The sequence below is a fragment of the Lycium ferocissimum genome, chromosome 9 (genome assembly GCF_029784015.1).
Source record: "Lycium ferocissimum isolate CSIRO_LF1 chromosome 9, AGI_CSIRO_Lferr_CH_V1, whole genome shotgun sequence".
In the NCBI taxonomy this organism is placed as follows: Eukaryota; Viridiplantae; Streptophyta; class Magnoliopsida; order Solanales; family Solanaceae; genus Lycium; species Lycium ferocissimum.
In genome coordinates, this window is record NC_081350.1 from 39,318,955 (window position 1) to 39,333,017 (window position 14,063).

At 32.4% G+C, this 14,063-nt stretch overlaps 1 protein-coding gene across 1 annotated transcript; it reads left to right on the forward strand.

Moving 5' to 3' along the window:
- Nucleotides 1–802: 802 nt before the first annotated feature.
- LOC132030711 (methionine gamma-lyase-like) lies at nt 803–6,334 on the forward strand. Its single transcript, XM_059420445.1, has 3 exons — nt 803–1,308; nt 2,288–2,644; nt 5,496–6,334. The coding sequence occupies exons 1-3, from the start codon at nt 897–899 to the stop codon at nt 6,062–6,064; spliced, it is 1,338 nt and encodes a 445-aa protein (XP_059276428.1). The 5' UTR covers nt 803–896; the 3' UTR covers nt 6,065–6,334.
- The last annotated feature ends 7,729 nt before the right edge of the window (nt 6,335–14,063 follow it).

Sequence of the window (14,063 nt, forward strand, 5' to 3'; positions counted from 1 at the left end):
ATATTTTTCATATAGTTTTCAAATATATAAATTTTAATCTTAAAATATTGAGTTAATCTAATCCAATTAACTTCAAATTTTAGTCAAAATTGACTCTCGAAAAGCGAAAAATATCACATAAATTAAAACGAAAGAAATATTTTTTATAAATATTTTTTAATATTTAAATTTTAATTTTAAAATATTAAATAAATCTAGTCTGATTTAGCTTTTCATCTCGAGATCGAAAAATAACACATACTCCATTTTAGAACGAAGAGTACTAGAAATATTCTTTGTTTGGTCAACGTGAAATTGTACATTACACAATTGTAAGTGGCATTTCCTTTAATGATCTTACTCCATTCAAACCTGCTAGTTACGTCACAAAGTAATTAAAGAACTATATTCCTCCGTCTCAAATTATTTATCGCTTTTTTTTAACATGTTCTTTAAAAAATATTAATTAAAAGCGATATTTGACTAACTTTACCCTTATTTATATCTAAATTATAATTTCTCTCCATCTAAGTTATAATTTCTCACCATTAAATGTTTACTTTATTTATATCCCGATCATTTTACTAATGATAAAAAATGGAAAAAAAAATTGTGCATTGAAATCCTAAAACGATGAATAATTTGAGACAATTATTTTTAATAACCACGATAAATAATTTGAGACGGAAGGAGTGATACCAACAAGTAAAAACACACAGTGAAAAGAATAGAAAAAAATAGTCGAACATATTTTAATTCTAATTTAGCCCCTTCATCTGTATAGTTTAGTTATCTTGTCATCTTCACCATTATATAAAGACTGCTCTCTCCCCTTAGATTTGCTCAAACCACACACAAAATTTCCCAAATCTACTTATCAAAAAAGGCTCTACTATCATTTTTCTCTCGACTTAGATATGGCAGATACATTGAACCAAAACAAGAAGAGATTAGGTTCCGATGATCAGTATGACCATCACGATGATAATTTCTTCGTAACCAAAAAGTCCACAAAATCATCACTAACATGGGATGATCCAGCTGCATCGTTAGCTAATGCTCGCCACGTGTTCGGCGAACATGGCGGCGTTAACATGTCCATCGAAGCATCCGCTACGTTCACTGTTATGGAACCTGAGACGATGCGTCGTATGTTTACCGGTGAACTTGGTCCTGACCGTGATTTCTTTATTTACAGCCGACATTTTAATCCGACGGTGTTAGACTTAGGACGACTTATGGCGGCGCTTGAGGGTACTGAAGCTGCTTACTGTACGGCTTCCGGCATGTCGGCGACATCGTCAGTGATGCTACAGTTGTGTAGTTCAGGTAGCTAGACACGTGGATTGATTGCTGGCTTCTCCAATTCTCTTTAGGGGAGCTGTTTGCCCATAACAGGTAGCTAGACACGTGGATTGATTGCTGGCTTCACCAATTCTCTTAGGGGAGCTGCCTTATTTTAAGACTTTGCCCAAAACTATAAAACAACCCCGGGCAAAAAATATATTTTTTTAAAAAATAATTTAATAAAACGTGTTGAAATCTTTTCAAGATGAGTTCTTCAAGTGATTTTCTTTTTCACTCACGATATTTCAATCACACCTTAAATTTTCAAATATTTTTCCTCAATTTAAATTTAATATTTTTGTAAAAGTAATTATATCTTTTATTGTTGAAATTCCTACTTAATTTTTTTTTTTTTGAAAGGCTTAATGCACATGCAGCTTTTTGAACTTATTCCTTTTTTAAAAAAAAAAAAAATTAATACCTTAACTAAAGTCATTGCTCTTATCAATTCTTAACTTTATTCCAAGATATCTATCAAATACAATTTGACTTATATAGTATTCTATTTTCAATGTAGTAACATGTTAATATATATTCTAATTTAATTATGTCATCTTTTAACTAAGATTAGAAAGAATTGAGGAAAAAAAGAAAGTAACTCTTAATTGCTTACAAGCAATGGAAGAAGAAAGAGTAACCAAGTTGTTAACTCGACACATCTATGACTCAAAAAATAACTTACCACACGTTTAAAATATTACTTCACCTTCATTATCATAATTTAATTTTTACTTCTAATAAAAATTAGATTTAGAGAACGAATTCAGGATTCAATAGGAATAACACTTAGTTGAAATACTAAAATGACAAAAAAAATATAATTAAGATGTCAAAATGAAAAAAAAAAAAAAAAAAAAAAAATCTAAGAACTGCATATGCATTAAGCCTTTTTGAAAACATTTGTAACAAAGACTTACTTTCAAGTGAACCGCAGCTACTAAGCTTCATCGGCAATTTGCAGGTGGACACGTGGTAGCTTCGCGTACCCTCTATGGTGGGACCCACGCCTTGCTTACGCATTTCTTACCCAGGGCATGTAACATAACGACGACGTTTGTGGACATAAAGGATTTAGAAATGGTTAAGGAAGCAATAGTTGAAGGAAAAACAAATGTGTTGTATTTTGAGTCAGTATCGAATCCTACGTTAACGGTTGCTAACATACCGGAGCTGAGTAGGATAGCGCATGAGAATGGTGTAACGGTGGTCGTGGACAATACTTTTGCTCCGATGGTGCTGTCACCTGCGAAGTTAGGTGCTGATGTTGTTGTTCATAGTATTACAAAGTATATTAGCGGTGGAGCTGACATCATTGCAGGTTTGATTTTTCTTCTACCTAACTAGTTTTTGTCGTCCTTAGTTTTTCTGTGACATCACACGCGTGCCTTTCCTTAGGTTGAGGTCATTAATACCCTCTTCCGCTCAATTTATGCATGTGGATATGTAAGTCGGACCAGAACTACAGTATGTATTGATTGGGCATTGAATTTAAGAAATAAAAGAAAATTTTTGAACTTATAAATTAAAACATGTTAAGGATAATTGTGTGTTTATAAATCATTTCGTTAAGGATAAAAAAGATAAAGTTCAAAATTAAATTATTATCAACTAAAACAATATGTTATTTTTTTTTTGGGATTAACTAAAAAAAATGTATTAAATAAATTGGGACTAATTGGGACAGAGAGAGAACCAGGGTTCAGACGAAATTGTAGCTTTTCCTTGGACTTTAGAAAAAATATATAAAATATTAGTATATAAATATTTAATCACAAACTCAATAACTAAAACGAACTGCATTAAATGACAAGTTTCAAACTCTAAGCTCATCCCGCCTTTATGTTTAACTAGACGTGAAATTAAGAAAGAGAAAAAGACTTTTAATGATACTGATGCTAAAAAAAAAAAACCAGAAACACCTGTGTGTATTTAAATTATTTCATTAGGTAAAATAATAAATTTAAAGTTAAATTGTGTTTAGAATAAGTCAGTTCATTTTTTTTGGACAGAGTAAGAATGAAGTGTATTAGGCGATTTTGTAAAGACTTGGTCCGCCCGAAAAAATAGGAAAAGGACAGTTGATAATCTAAAGTTAATTATTGGTAAAACCATTTTTTCCAATTTTAGTTGTAAAGTTCGTTTCTTTACCGAACTTTTTATGAGAATAAATAATATAGTACCATAGCTTGACTCACAGAGTAAAATTCCTTATAGGTAACTCATTCTAGTAACAGTACCTCTACAAGAAAAAAGATATTTGGCAGCAAAATTTTTTTTTTGCTATAGATTGATTATTGTTGCAAAAAGTACTTTTGACAAGACAAAAAAAATTGTTGCATAAACTTTTTCCAACGGCTGTTATTGCAACGACGTGCAACAAAATTAAATTGTTTGGCAACAAAAAAGTTCATTTGCCAATAATAAAATTAAGTTGTTGCCAAGTATTAAATTTTTTGTTGCCATGTCTATACTTTCTTGTTGATAACTCTAGTTCGCGAGCTTGGGTGCCAGTTTCCCAATAGAAAATAGGAATTTAGAAAAAATAATTAGCCCTAATTTTCTTTATAAAATTTATTTACTTTTCTTAGTCTTACAAAGAGGATAGTCAGTATTAATTACTAAGATTTAAGGTAATTCTAAAATTTTCTCTTTCTTATAATATTCTTTTTATGCACATGTTGAATCTGCAAATTTTGAAAACAAAAATGAAATTATTGACATGAGAATGTAACTAGTCATGATTATGGATAATTTAATTGATAGAGTCTGCTATTGTAATCATGTTTCCACTTTTTCCACTTAAGGCTCATCGACTCGTAAATAAAGAGAAATTTTATTGATAAACTTCTTTCACAATATTGAGAGATTGGAAAGATTTAGGGACAATGTTTGATCACGTGTTTGTTGTTGCTTTTACACTTTTGGATGTTTGTACTCTTAAAACGACTTTAGAGATAAGATTTAATTACGTGTTTTCTAAATTGGAATTGCTAGCTTATTTTTTTTCTTCTCTTTTATTTCCTTTTTGGTACAAACCTAACATATATTTGTGGTGGAAAAATAACTTAAGAAGTTAACGATGTCAAATTAGTCTGGAATAGTTTGTGCACGTACATGTGATATAATTGACATGTACCTACTTGAAGTTGAAGGTGATCACATGTATTCCAAATTATTTATTGTTCAAATTCAAACCCTTATCGGGAAAGATGGATGCAAAATTCAAATTTTATGGGTTTCTACATAATTTCAAATTTAATATTACAATAATAACCAAATTCACCGTCCTTTATACATATATATTTATTAGGTTTTCAAATATACATACAAAATATAGATAAAAGTTAATGAGTTCACGTAAATCCGCTCCTACTTATCATACTTTGTCATCTTTTTCGCTTGGTTACTCTAAATTATAAGCACGTGGCTTCTGCAAATTACAAACTGGGCCCACCAGAAATGGAGGTCTCCATATATTGGTTTAGTCTTGTCTTGTCATATATTTTAGCTCTATTCCACAGAGAAATAATATTCCTTATCTATAGAGCAAGGTAATATGATAGACCACCTTTGATTCGGTTGATCTTGATAGTACGTTATACTATGCATTTTAAAAAAATATATTATGACTGGATTCAGATTCTTATCATAGGTTCATCTTCAAATTACATTAAAAAAACATTTTCTTTGGATAAATAAGGAGAAAGAAAAATAAGTAAGAATAGAGCCTTTGATGTGACCTAAACCTAATACTTAAGTTGCATAATGTGAAATTAAAAATATTTTATTATAGTCCTTTCCTCCATCTTCAAATTATTTTATTTGCTATCCTGAAACATTTGTCTAGATCTTCTATATACATTGAACTCAAAGACACAATAAAGAAAGGTGGGACCAAACGATCTTTTTGCTTATTCCAGATTATTTGGTGTTATATTGTCCCTATAATCTTGCATTTTAAGTCTCTCTTAATATAATAACCTGATCAGCATGAGGATAAACTTTTACCAAACAGATCTGGTAGCATTGTTTATTTTGCTCAAATGGACTTCTTTTTGCATGTCCACTTTTAATAAATAGCACTTTTTTGTAGGATTTAAGTAAATTGATTAAAGAACTGGTGAGAGAAGGTCTTAAGAATAATTTTTAATATGGTAAACATTACACAGGTGCTGTTTGTGGGCCAGCAAGTCTAGTGAACTCCATGATGGATCTTCATCAAGGGTCTCTTATGCTATTGGGTCCAACTATGAACCCAAAAGTGGCCTTTGAACTTGCAGAAAGACTTCCCCACTTGGGCCTGAGAATGAAGGAACACTGCAAACGGGCTTTGGAATATGCTACAAGGATGACCAAACTTGGGCTCAAAGTGATCTACCCAGGACTTGAAGCCCATCCAGATCACGCCCTTCTCAAGTCCATGGCAAATAAAGACTATGGTTATGGGGGAATTCTCTGTGTGGACATGGTAACCGAGGAACGCGCTAATCGTTTGATGAATGCCTTGCAAAACTTCACCCAATTCGGGTTCATGGCTGTTAGTTTGGGCTATTACGAGACACTCATGTCGTGCTCAGGCTCTAGCACGAGCAGTGAACTAAACAACGAAGAGAAGGAGTTGGCCGGGATTTCACCGGGATTAGTGCGAATGTCGATCGGCTATAACGGATCGTTGGAACAAAAATGGAGCCAACTCCAGAAGGCATTATCCAAAATGCAAGAGAAAATGGCCTTTTAGAAGCTGGAAATTAAATGTGAACATGTTAAGTTGCTAAGGTGCTTTTTATGTGGCTCAGGTTAATCTTCTTTGTACTAATATCTCATTTGTTTTGTCTTTTTTTTCTTGTTCCAAGCAACATGGATAACGTGTTCCATAATTCCTATCTTTCCTTCTGATTTGGAAGTATGTCCTTCTAGAAAGTAGGTGACTTGGCCAATGATAAGGAAACACTCATCCTATTGTAATCCTCCAGCTAATTCAGTAGAACTTATCCCATTTTCTTTAAAATTTTCTATTCTTTTTCCCCACAAGTAGAGCGATCGTGAATATATGTGAGCTCATTTACTCGTTTACTCGTGTTCTTTGATGCAAAGCGTAAAAAAATATATTAATGATGTGTGTCTACACAAACATATATAGGATAACGAGAAACAATAATTACACCACAGTCCAATAGTAATGTGGCGTCACTTTTGATTTCTTCATGTTATTCACATGATCTTTCTTTATTTTGATTCACCGAATGAAAGAAAATCATCCACTTATTACATGACTTTTAGCGTTTGATTGTCGTAATTAGCATTTTAATTATCTTAAGCATGGTATTAAAATATTTAGATTTGTAAAGCTGCTGTCAATGTAGAAGGGGTAACAACCTACAGTTGATATGGCAGTCTGTTACAGTCAAAATGTGGTTGCACGAAATAGTAAACTTACAAATGCTGATGTTGATCGGAGCTGAATTATAATTTCTTCATCCCACATATTCAACTTGATGCAACTAATAAATAAAATATAGACCTTAAAAGTATTCTCTATTTCGTGTTCCGACCAAAAGAAAAGATCGAGTAGAATCCATATAAGATCGATAGTCTTGATCCACCATAATAAAATCATCGATAGGTGTAGATACATAAAAAGGAACATCAAGTAATTCACAAGGCATTCCGAACTCGATACAAAATATGAAGCCAAATAAAAATAGCTATGTATAACTCAGAATAAAATAACAGATAGTCATCGTGATGACAAACTGAAACAATGGTATATTAACTTTTTACCTTAAAGAGTTTAACCTTTATCCCATTGGTAACAGGAATGTTAACGACCTTAAATTTTTCCTCTATTGCATGCCACCAAAAGAAATATGACACATTAACCATGTGTATTTTGTCGCTTCCAAATATAATGTGCTTATCCCACTTGGCGTTTCACTTAATGAAAGAAGAAATCCACATGGGCGGGGCCGGGTTGTCTTAGTTAATTAACCATAATTAGTGTATGCTTTATCACGAGAATGCTATTTAATTCGACATAATTCTCCTCATGTTCATTTTTATTCTTATTTTTATTTTTCAAATCTGACAAAAAAAATTCTTCGTTGTAATCAAATGTAGAAAATGAAATACACTAACTATTAAAACAAACAAGGTATGTAGTGAGACTTTGTATTTTGTTTTATTATTTTAAATGTGAAGTGATTAGTATTGAAATTTTTTCTATAAATAACTTTTCTTCGGTTTATTCATTTTTTTCATTTTATTTATTATTTAACGGTTTTTCTTCCCTTTATTCATTACTAGTGAATTGACCACGCTTCGCACGGTTATGTATTGAAAAGTCCAATGCATTATGAATTAGTTTATGTCAAGTACGATACTGAGAACAAATTAAATTTGTTGCCTATATACTTTTTTGCATGGCATATTCCAAAAATTTGAATAAAACTCAATTTTTCATCATACAATATCAGCATATCACCATTTATCCTTCTAGTATTATCTATCAAAAGTGCTTGGAAGAGATTTAGTGAGTCCAAACACATATTTCACTTAATAAAAAGGGAAAATAATAAAATTCAAGAAAAAATATGCAAGAAAAGACAATTCTTCTTTTCCTTTCCCTTTTATTTTCTTATTCGTTTCTTCATTTTCTTTGCCTTGGTTTTAGACCTTTAGTTGTTATTTCACTCAAAATAGTTAGGATTTACTATCCCTTCAAAAATACTTGAGTTTATTCTGCTTTCCTCCCGCTATTTGCTATTCCTTCTAAAACAATTGAATTTATTCTTCTTTCCCTCCAGTTATTTATTATCCCTTCTAAAAATAATTGAATGTATTCTTCATTCCCTGCCGTTAATCTTTCGCAAAATAAAAAAAATTAACATTTTACCTTTAAATAATTTCTCTTACCATTTACCCACCCTTCATGTATAAACTAGACATCTTTGCTCCCACAAGTTTTCGCCAATAATCACCTCTCTTACTTTTATTTTACAATCACAAGTTATTTTAAAAATTACATAATGCTGATGCAACAAAAATATTGTTAGATAAGTATACAAATAGCGAAAACCCATAATAATAATAATAAGACATAGGAGGTTGGAAAATGCATACAATAAACATACGTTTGAGTCTTCACATACCACTTTTCGCCTACTTTTAATAACAAAAAAAAGGGAAGAAAACCCCAAGAGTAAGATAGGTCAGAAAATGAATGATAAACATACTTTAGATTCTTCATATAACACTCTCCGCCGATTTTTTTTAATAACAAAAAGGAACATAAAAATTTCTCCACAAGACCAATGGCAAATTCAGGATTTTCACTCAGGGGATCGAAAAAAATAACAAAAGCTAAATATTAAAAATATTGTTGTCAGCGAGGATCGAGCCTAAGACGCTAGAGACAATTTTGAATACCCTCGACCACTAGAGCTAACCTTTTGCATTTGTTTAGGGTGTTCAAAAGTTAATATATGTACATAAACATAGAAAATCTACCTTATATATACTATAATTTTGGTCGAGGGTGTTCGGATCTACTTGGGTTAATATGTGTTAAAAAGGAAAATATTCCTGAACACCCTGCCACCCAAGTAGATTCTAACCCTGCACAAGACACAAGGAAATTAACCGGAATTCTTTAAAAAGGAAAAATATTCCTAAACCATGCCTTTCTCGATATTTTGTAGAGACAAAAACTTCACCCACTATTTGAAAACCAAGGGAGAAGTAGGGGTGTGCAAAATCTGATTTAACCAATAAACTGAATTTTAAAAAAAAATCTGATTTAAATAAACCGAATAAAAAAAAATGCTAATGATTTAGCAGTATCTGGTTATTGAGTTAACGATTGGACTATCGGTTGGGTTTCTGATTTGTAAATTTTTATTAATTGCTGAACCGATAACCTAATAAGATCATAGTAAAATTAACTATTTATCCCTCATTATATAAAAGTGGGAAATGTCAATTAAAAGACGACTTAACAATACCCATAGAAAATAAAAGAATTCAAATAATGCAACTACACAATCACTCAACCTGTAAAAAAAAAAACAAAATCAAAATCAATCAAACCCGGGAAAAAAAGAGAGAGAAAAGATCAAAAAGTAACACAGTAAGCATAATTGATATTTCAATTTCTAAAAAAACAGAAAAAAGATATTTCAATTTCTCACAAGTAAAGCAAAATGAATGGCTTCAAGCACAATTCAAAAGCGCAATATTCCCAATTAAAATCAATGAAAATAGAAAAGATAATAATACAGAAATGAATAATAAGAATTGATATTATACCTTTCATCTTTTTCAATTAAGCATAAATCAAAAACTCTAAATCCATCAACAATGAGGAAGAATACTCATACTTGAAGCCAATTATCACTTGAGAAAGAAGAGAAAACAGAGGCTGACTCTGGATATTTTTAAAGCACTAGCTGAATATTCATACTAATCCTACCCAAAAAAAAAAAAAATCACACTAAAGAAGGAACATAGAGGAGATGAGGGGAATAAATTTGGTGATTATGTAAAGATTAACTTTGGAAAGGTGCGAGAAAAGAAGTTGCAAAGAGGTGACTTTTGGAGTTGGCATTGCAACTGTTCAGAGAAAGATACAAGAATAATTAAATGTAGTAAAATAAATTAATAAAGGAAAAAAGAGCAAAATTATGAGAAAATAGAATTCATTACATAGATTTAAGATCACACATCGCGTACTTTTTCTCGCTTTTATATATATATATGATATATGATTAAACGGCTGTGCTCTTTTATTTTTCTTAAATCCTCATTTTCCCTCTCTTTTTCTTGTCATCTCGTCTTTCTTCCTTTCATTTCTCTGTTTTATTTTCTTTTCTTTTGGTATGTTAATCAAGACGGTACATGAAACTCGATTTACATCGTGTAGGGCTCACTAAAAAGGAACATTTCTTTGTATAAAAGAGCTGGAAATCGAAACCTTTAATTAAAGATGGAGAGAACTCATTCATATCCCATCATTTGATCTTGATAAAGATCTTTGTCAAAATAATCAAATATTGTACTCCTACCAATTTGTTCTTGTATCTCCACTAAAGTGAAAGAGATCTAGGATCTACGAAAAAAGACGACCTGCATGTGTTCATGAAACTACTTAATCTACAATTGATGTATCAGCATCTTTACTTGGTCCCCTCATGAAGTGACAATTTACTTCAAAATCGCTTTGCATGCTCCATTTGTTAGAAGGAAAGAGAAAGAAACAAAATCTCGTACGTAGAAGGAAAATAATGACACAAACCAAATTTTGTTTTCATTCATGTTAAGCTTATAATAATGCCATGGATGTTTAACCTTGTGAAGTTACAGTTTCGTTCTCTTTGCATGCTCCATTTGTTTGCATTCTTTGTCATAACTCAGAAAAGTAATTTTAATACTCTGGGCCTCTTGCCACTATATTCTAGCCGCGTACCTCAAGCAAATTTTAGTGAATATTTTGGCTTTTACTCTTAGGCCACATTTGCTTTTTCGAGGAATCCTTCGTCAGTGGTTGTGAATGACTGATTTTTTCAATCTTTTCGACCTTGTTTTCATTAAGATTAAGACGTCTGAATCTGAATGCACATCTGAATGATTAAGATGTTGTCTCTATATCTGAACACTGAATGATTAAGACTGTTTGTTTTTCAACATCTGAATGTTCATAATATATTTATTTAAATATTATAAATATAAACTTCAAATAAAAAGTAACTAAATATTAGAAAATAAATACAAAGTTAATAAAATAAAAATATTATTTGATAAAAGCAAACTTAGTAATGATGGAGATGCTTTGTTCGATCGTGGGTGGGGTAGGTGAGTGGTGGTGGTATCCGGGTAGGGTAGGGGTAGTTTAAAGGTGGGTGGGGTGGTGGGGGTGGGAGGGCAGTGGTGGTAGGTAGGTGGGGGGTTTAGGGTGGTGTTGGTAGTGAGTGAGGTAGGCGGTAGGGGTAGGGTTGAGAGGTGGGTGGTTGGTATAGAGGGTATGGTAGTAGAGGGTTGGCGTGGGTAGGGGTGGTGGGAGTGGGGGTGGTTGGGGTAAGGTAGATGGGGGTGGAGGCTGGGTGGTGGTGATAGGTGGGTTGTGGGGATGGGGGTAAGTGAATGGGTTGGGGTGGTGTTGGTGGTGATGGTGAGTGGGGCGTAGAGTTAGGGGTAGGGTTGGGGTAGTGTAGGGTTGGGGTGGGTGGTGAAGAGGTGGGGTGGTAGAGGGTTGGGGTGGGTGGTGAAGGTAGGTGAGGTTTGACGTGGGTGGTACGAGTGAGGGGTGGGGTGGAGCTAGTGTTAAAAATTGTTTATGCAAAGTGCCTCTTAATGATATTAAGACTTGATTCAAGATCTTAATGAACACACTATCGGACCAAATAAGTGGTTAGATCTTAATGTAAAACAAACGCACTTAATGACTTAGGGTCCGAACATTCATCTCCATTAAGTGCAAAAATGAGGCCTTAGTAGACTGTCACAACCCAATTTAGGGCCATGACCGGTGCTAAGGGTAGGATCCCAAAGCAAGCCTTAACGGGAATTTACTGAAATTCGGGCAAAGTTTCCCCTATTTTTATGACTATCCAAAAAAAAAAAATCTGTCTCAAAATCAACAACAGAAATAACCAATATCAACCAAACAAACCGCATTCATCCTCAATCAACTGTTTTCAACATAACAGTACGAAAACCATCTAAAATATATGGGAAGAATGTCTAATGCTAGTCACAAGTCTATAATAATAAAAGAATACTCATGGAACAATTCAAATGACTGTGGAGCAACTCTACGAGTTCGAAAGGAAAGACCATAACAAACAAATAGACTCTTCGCCCACGCGAACAACTGCGGGGCTCACCGGAAAATTTCAATTCGTGCACTTTAGTTAATGAAATCCTCACCAATATCACCTACGGTCTCTGTAAAAAAAAAAAAAATAGCGAGGAGTGAGACGCTTGCTCAATGAGTAATAACACTTAACCACAACAATTTTTAGTGGGACAAGTCATAAAGCATGCTTATATAATAATAAGTAAATATCATGAAATAAACATTTCAGAAACGGTAACAATAATCAGTCTTGCCTGTTTTCATGTAAGCATACATCAATTTACATTTCGGTAATAAACTCTGTCATATCAAATCTTACGTTTGGGAGGTTTCCAATAAAGGATCATGTAATCTGTATCATGTGGACCCCTTCGTAAAAGGAGTCAAATATAATTATAGGTCACTACTCGAGGGAAAACGGTACATGTATGCTAGTTCTACCTCTCCACTAGCAAGGAATGTAACTGTAATCTGTAAATACAAGGTGCACCAGGTCTAACGAACCCACCGTTAGCTACAAGATCCTTCAAAGTATCCTCCCATTTATACTTTTCTTTGTAAATAGTAAATACTCGTATGAACGCATTTTCAATATAGTACAAGGCATTTTAGTTCTTATCAAATCATGTACTTTCATTTCGGTACCGGTAATCATATCTCAAGTAATAGTAAAATATGTCTAGTAACAGTGAGAACATTTTAAATAACAGTAAACATCTCAAGTAATAGTAAAAAATATCTCATAATGGTGAAAACATTTAAAATAACCGGTACACATCTCAAGTAAACTGTTTGGTACCATATCAAGTAAAGGACTTGTCCCACATGCAATTTCAAAGCATCAGCAGGGGCGACTCAACCATATCGGGGGCCTAAGGCCAAACTCTAATAAGGGGCCTTAACTTTAAAAAAATTATATATAAAATTACTAATAATTTTTTTATAATCATTATCTTCTAATAGTTCTTTTTCAATTGACTATATAGCTAATCCGTTCAATCTTTCTTGAGACATTGTACCAAAAATTTAAAAGACACTTTATACGGATGTAATATTAATATCAATAAAAAGTATGTAAACTAAAAGATAAAATGATAGAACCTGATTCAAGAGATGGATAAATTGATTTAAAAATATTTCCGCTCTTCCAAAATCCACAACTCTTGAAACTTGAAAAAGAAATCCAAAGTATATCTTCAGCTCTTTTTTCCTCTCAAATAGTGTTTGATTAATTGATTTTGAGCATATGGAGAATAAAGACCGAAGAGTTTAGTTGGCCATTGAAGAATAAAAAATCAAAGAGAACATTTGTACTTGATAAGTGATGAGTATTGAGTAAAAGTTAAAAAGTGTTACAAAAAGCAAAATAGTTAAATATAAAATACAATAATTTATTAGAGAAAAGATGTATGAGCTACATTCTTAGCATGAAATCATGTGTCCTTAAAATATTGTCTTTATGAATGATATTTTTCATCTTTCTCTCACCAATTTTTCTTATTCGCTCCCAATCTCAATCCCAAACTGTCACTTTTCTTCCTTTTTTTTTTTTTTTTTTTTTTTCTGATGCCCTTTTTATGCAACAACCCAATACGTGGTAATCTTTTTTCTAAATTACTAGATATTTTTAAAAAACAGTACATATGAAATAATATGGGCCCCCCATCATTGTGGGGCCTTAGGCAATAAATGATAACCTACCTCTTTAGCTTCATCTCTCTCAATGCAATAAAAAAAAGAAAAAGGATAAGGAAGAGATCCTAAAGGACATTATTTATGAACCTATATACATTTTTCATGTCATTAAACTCACTAAAGAAATCACATACTTGTAGATCCAAAAGAAGAAATCCAACCAATTAAAAATCATGTTACAAATTATCTCTGC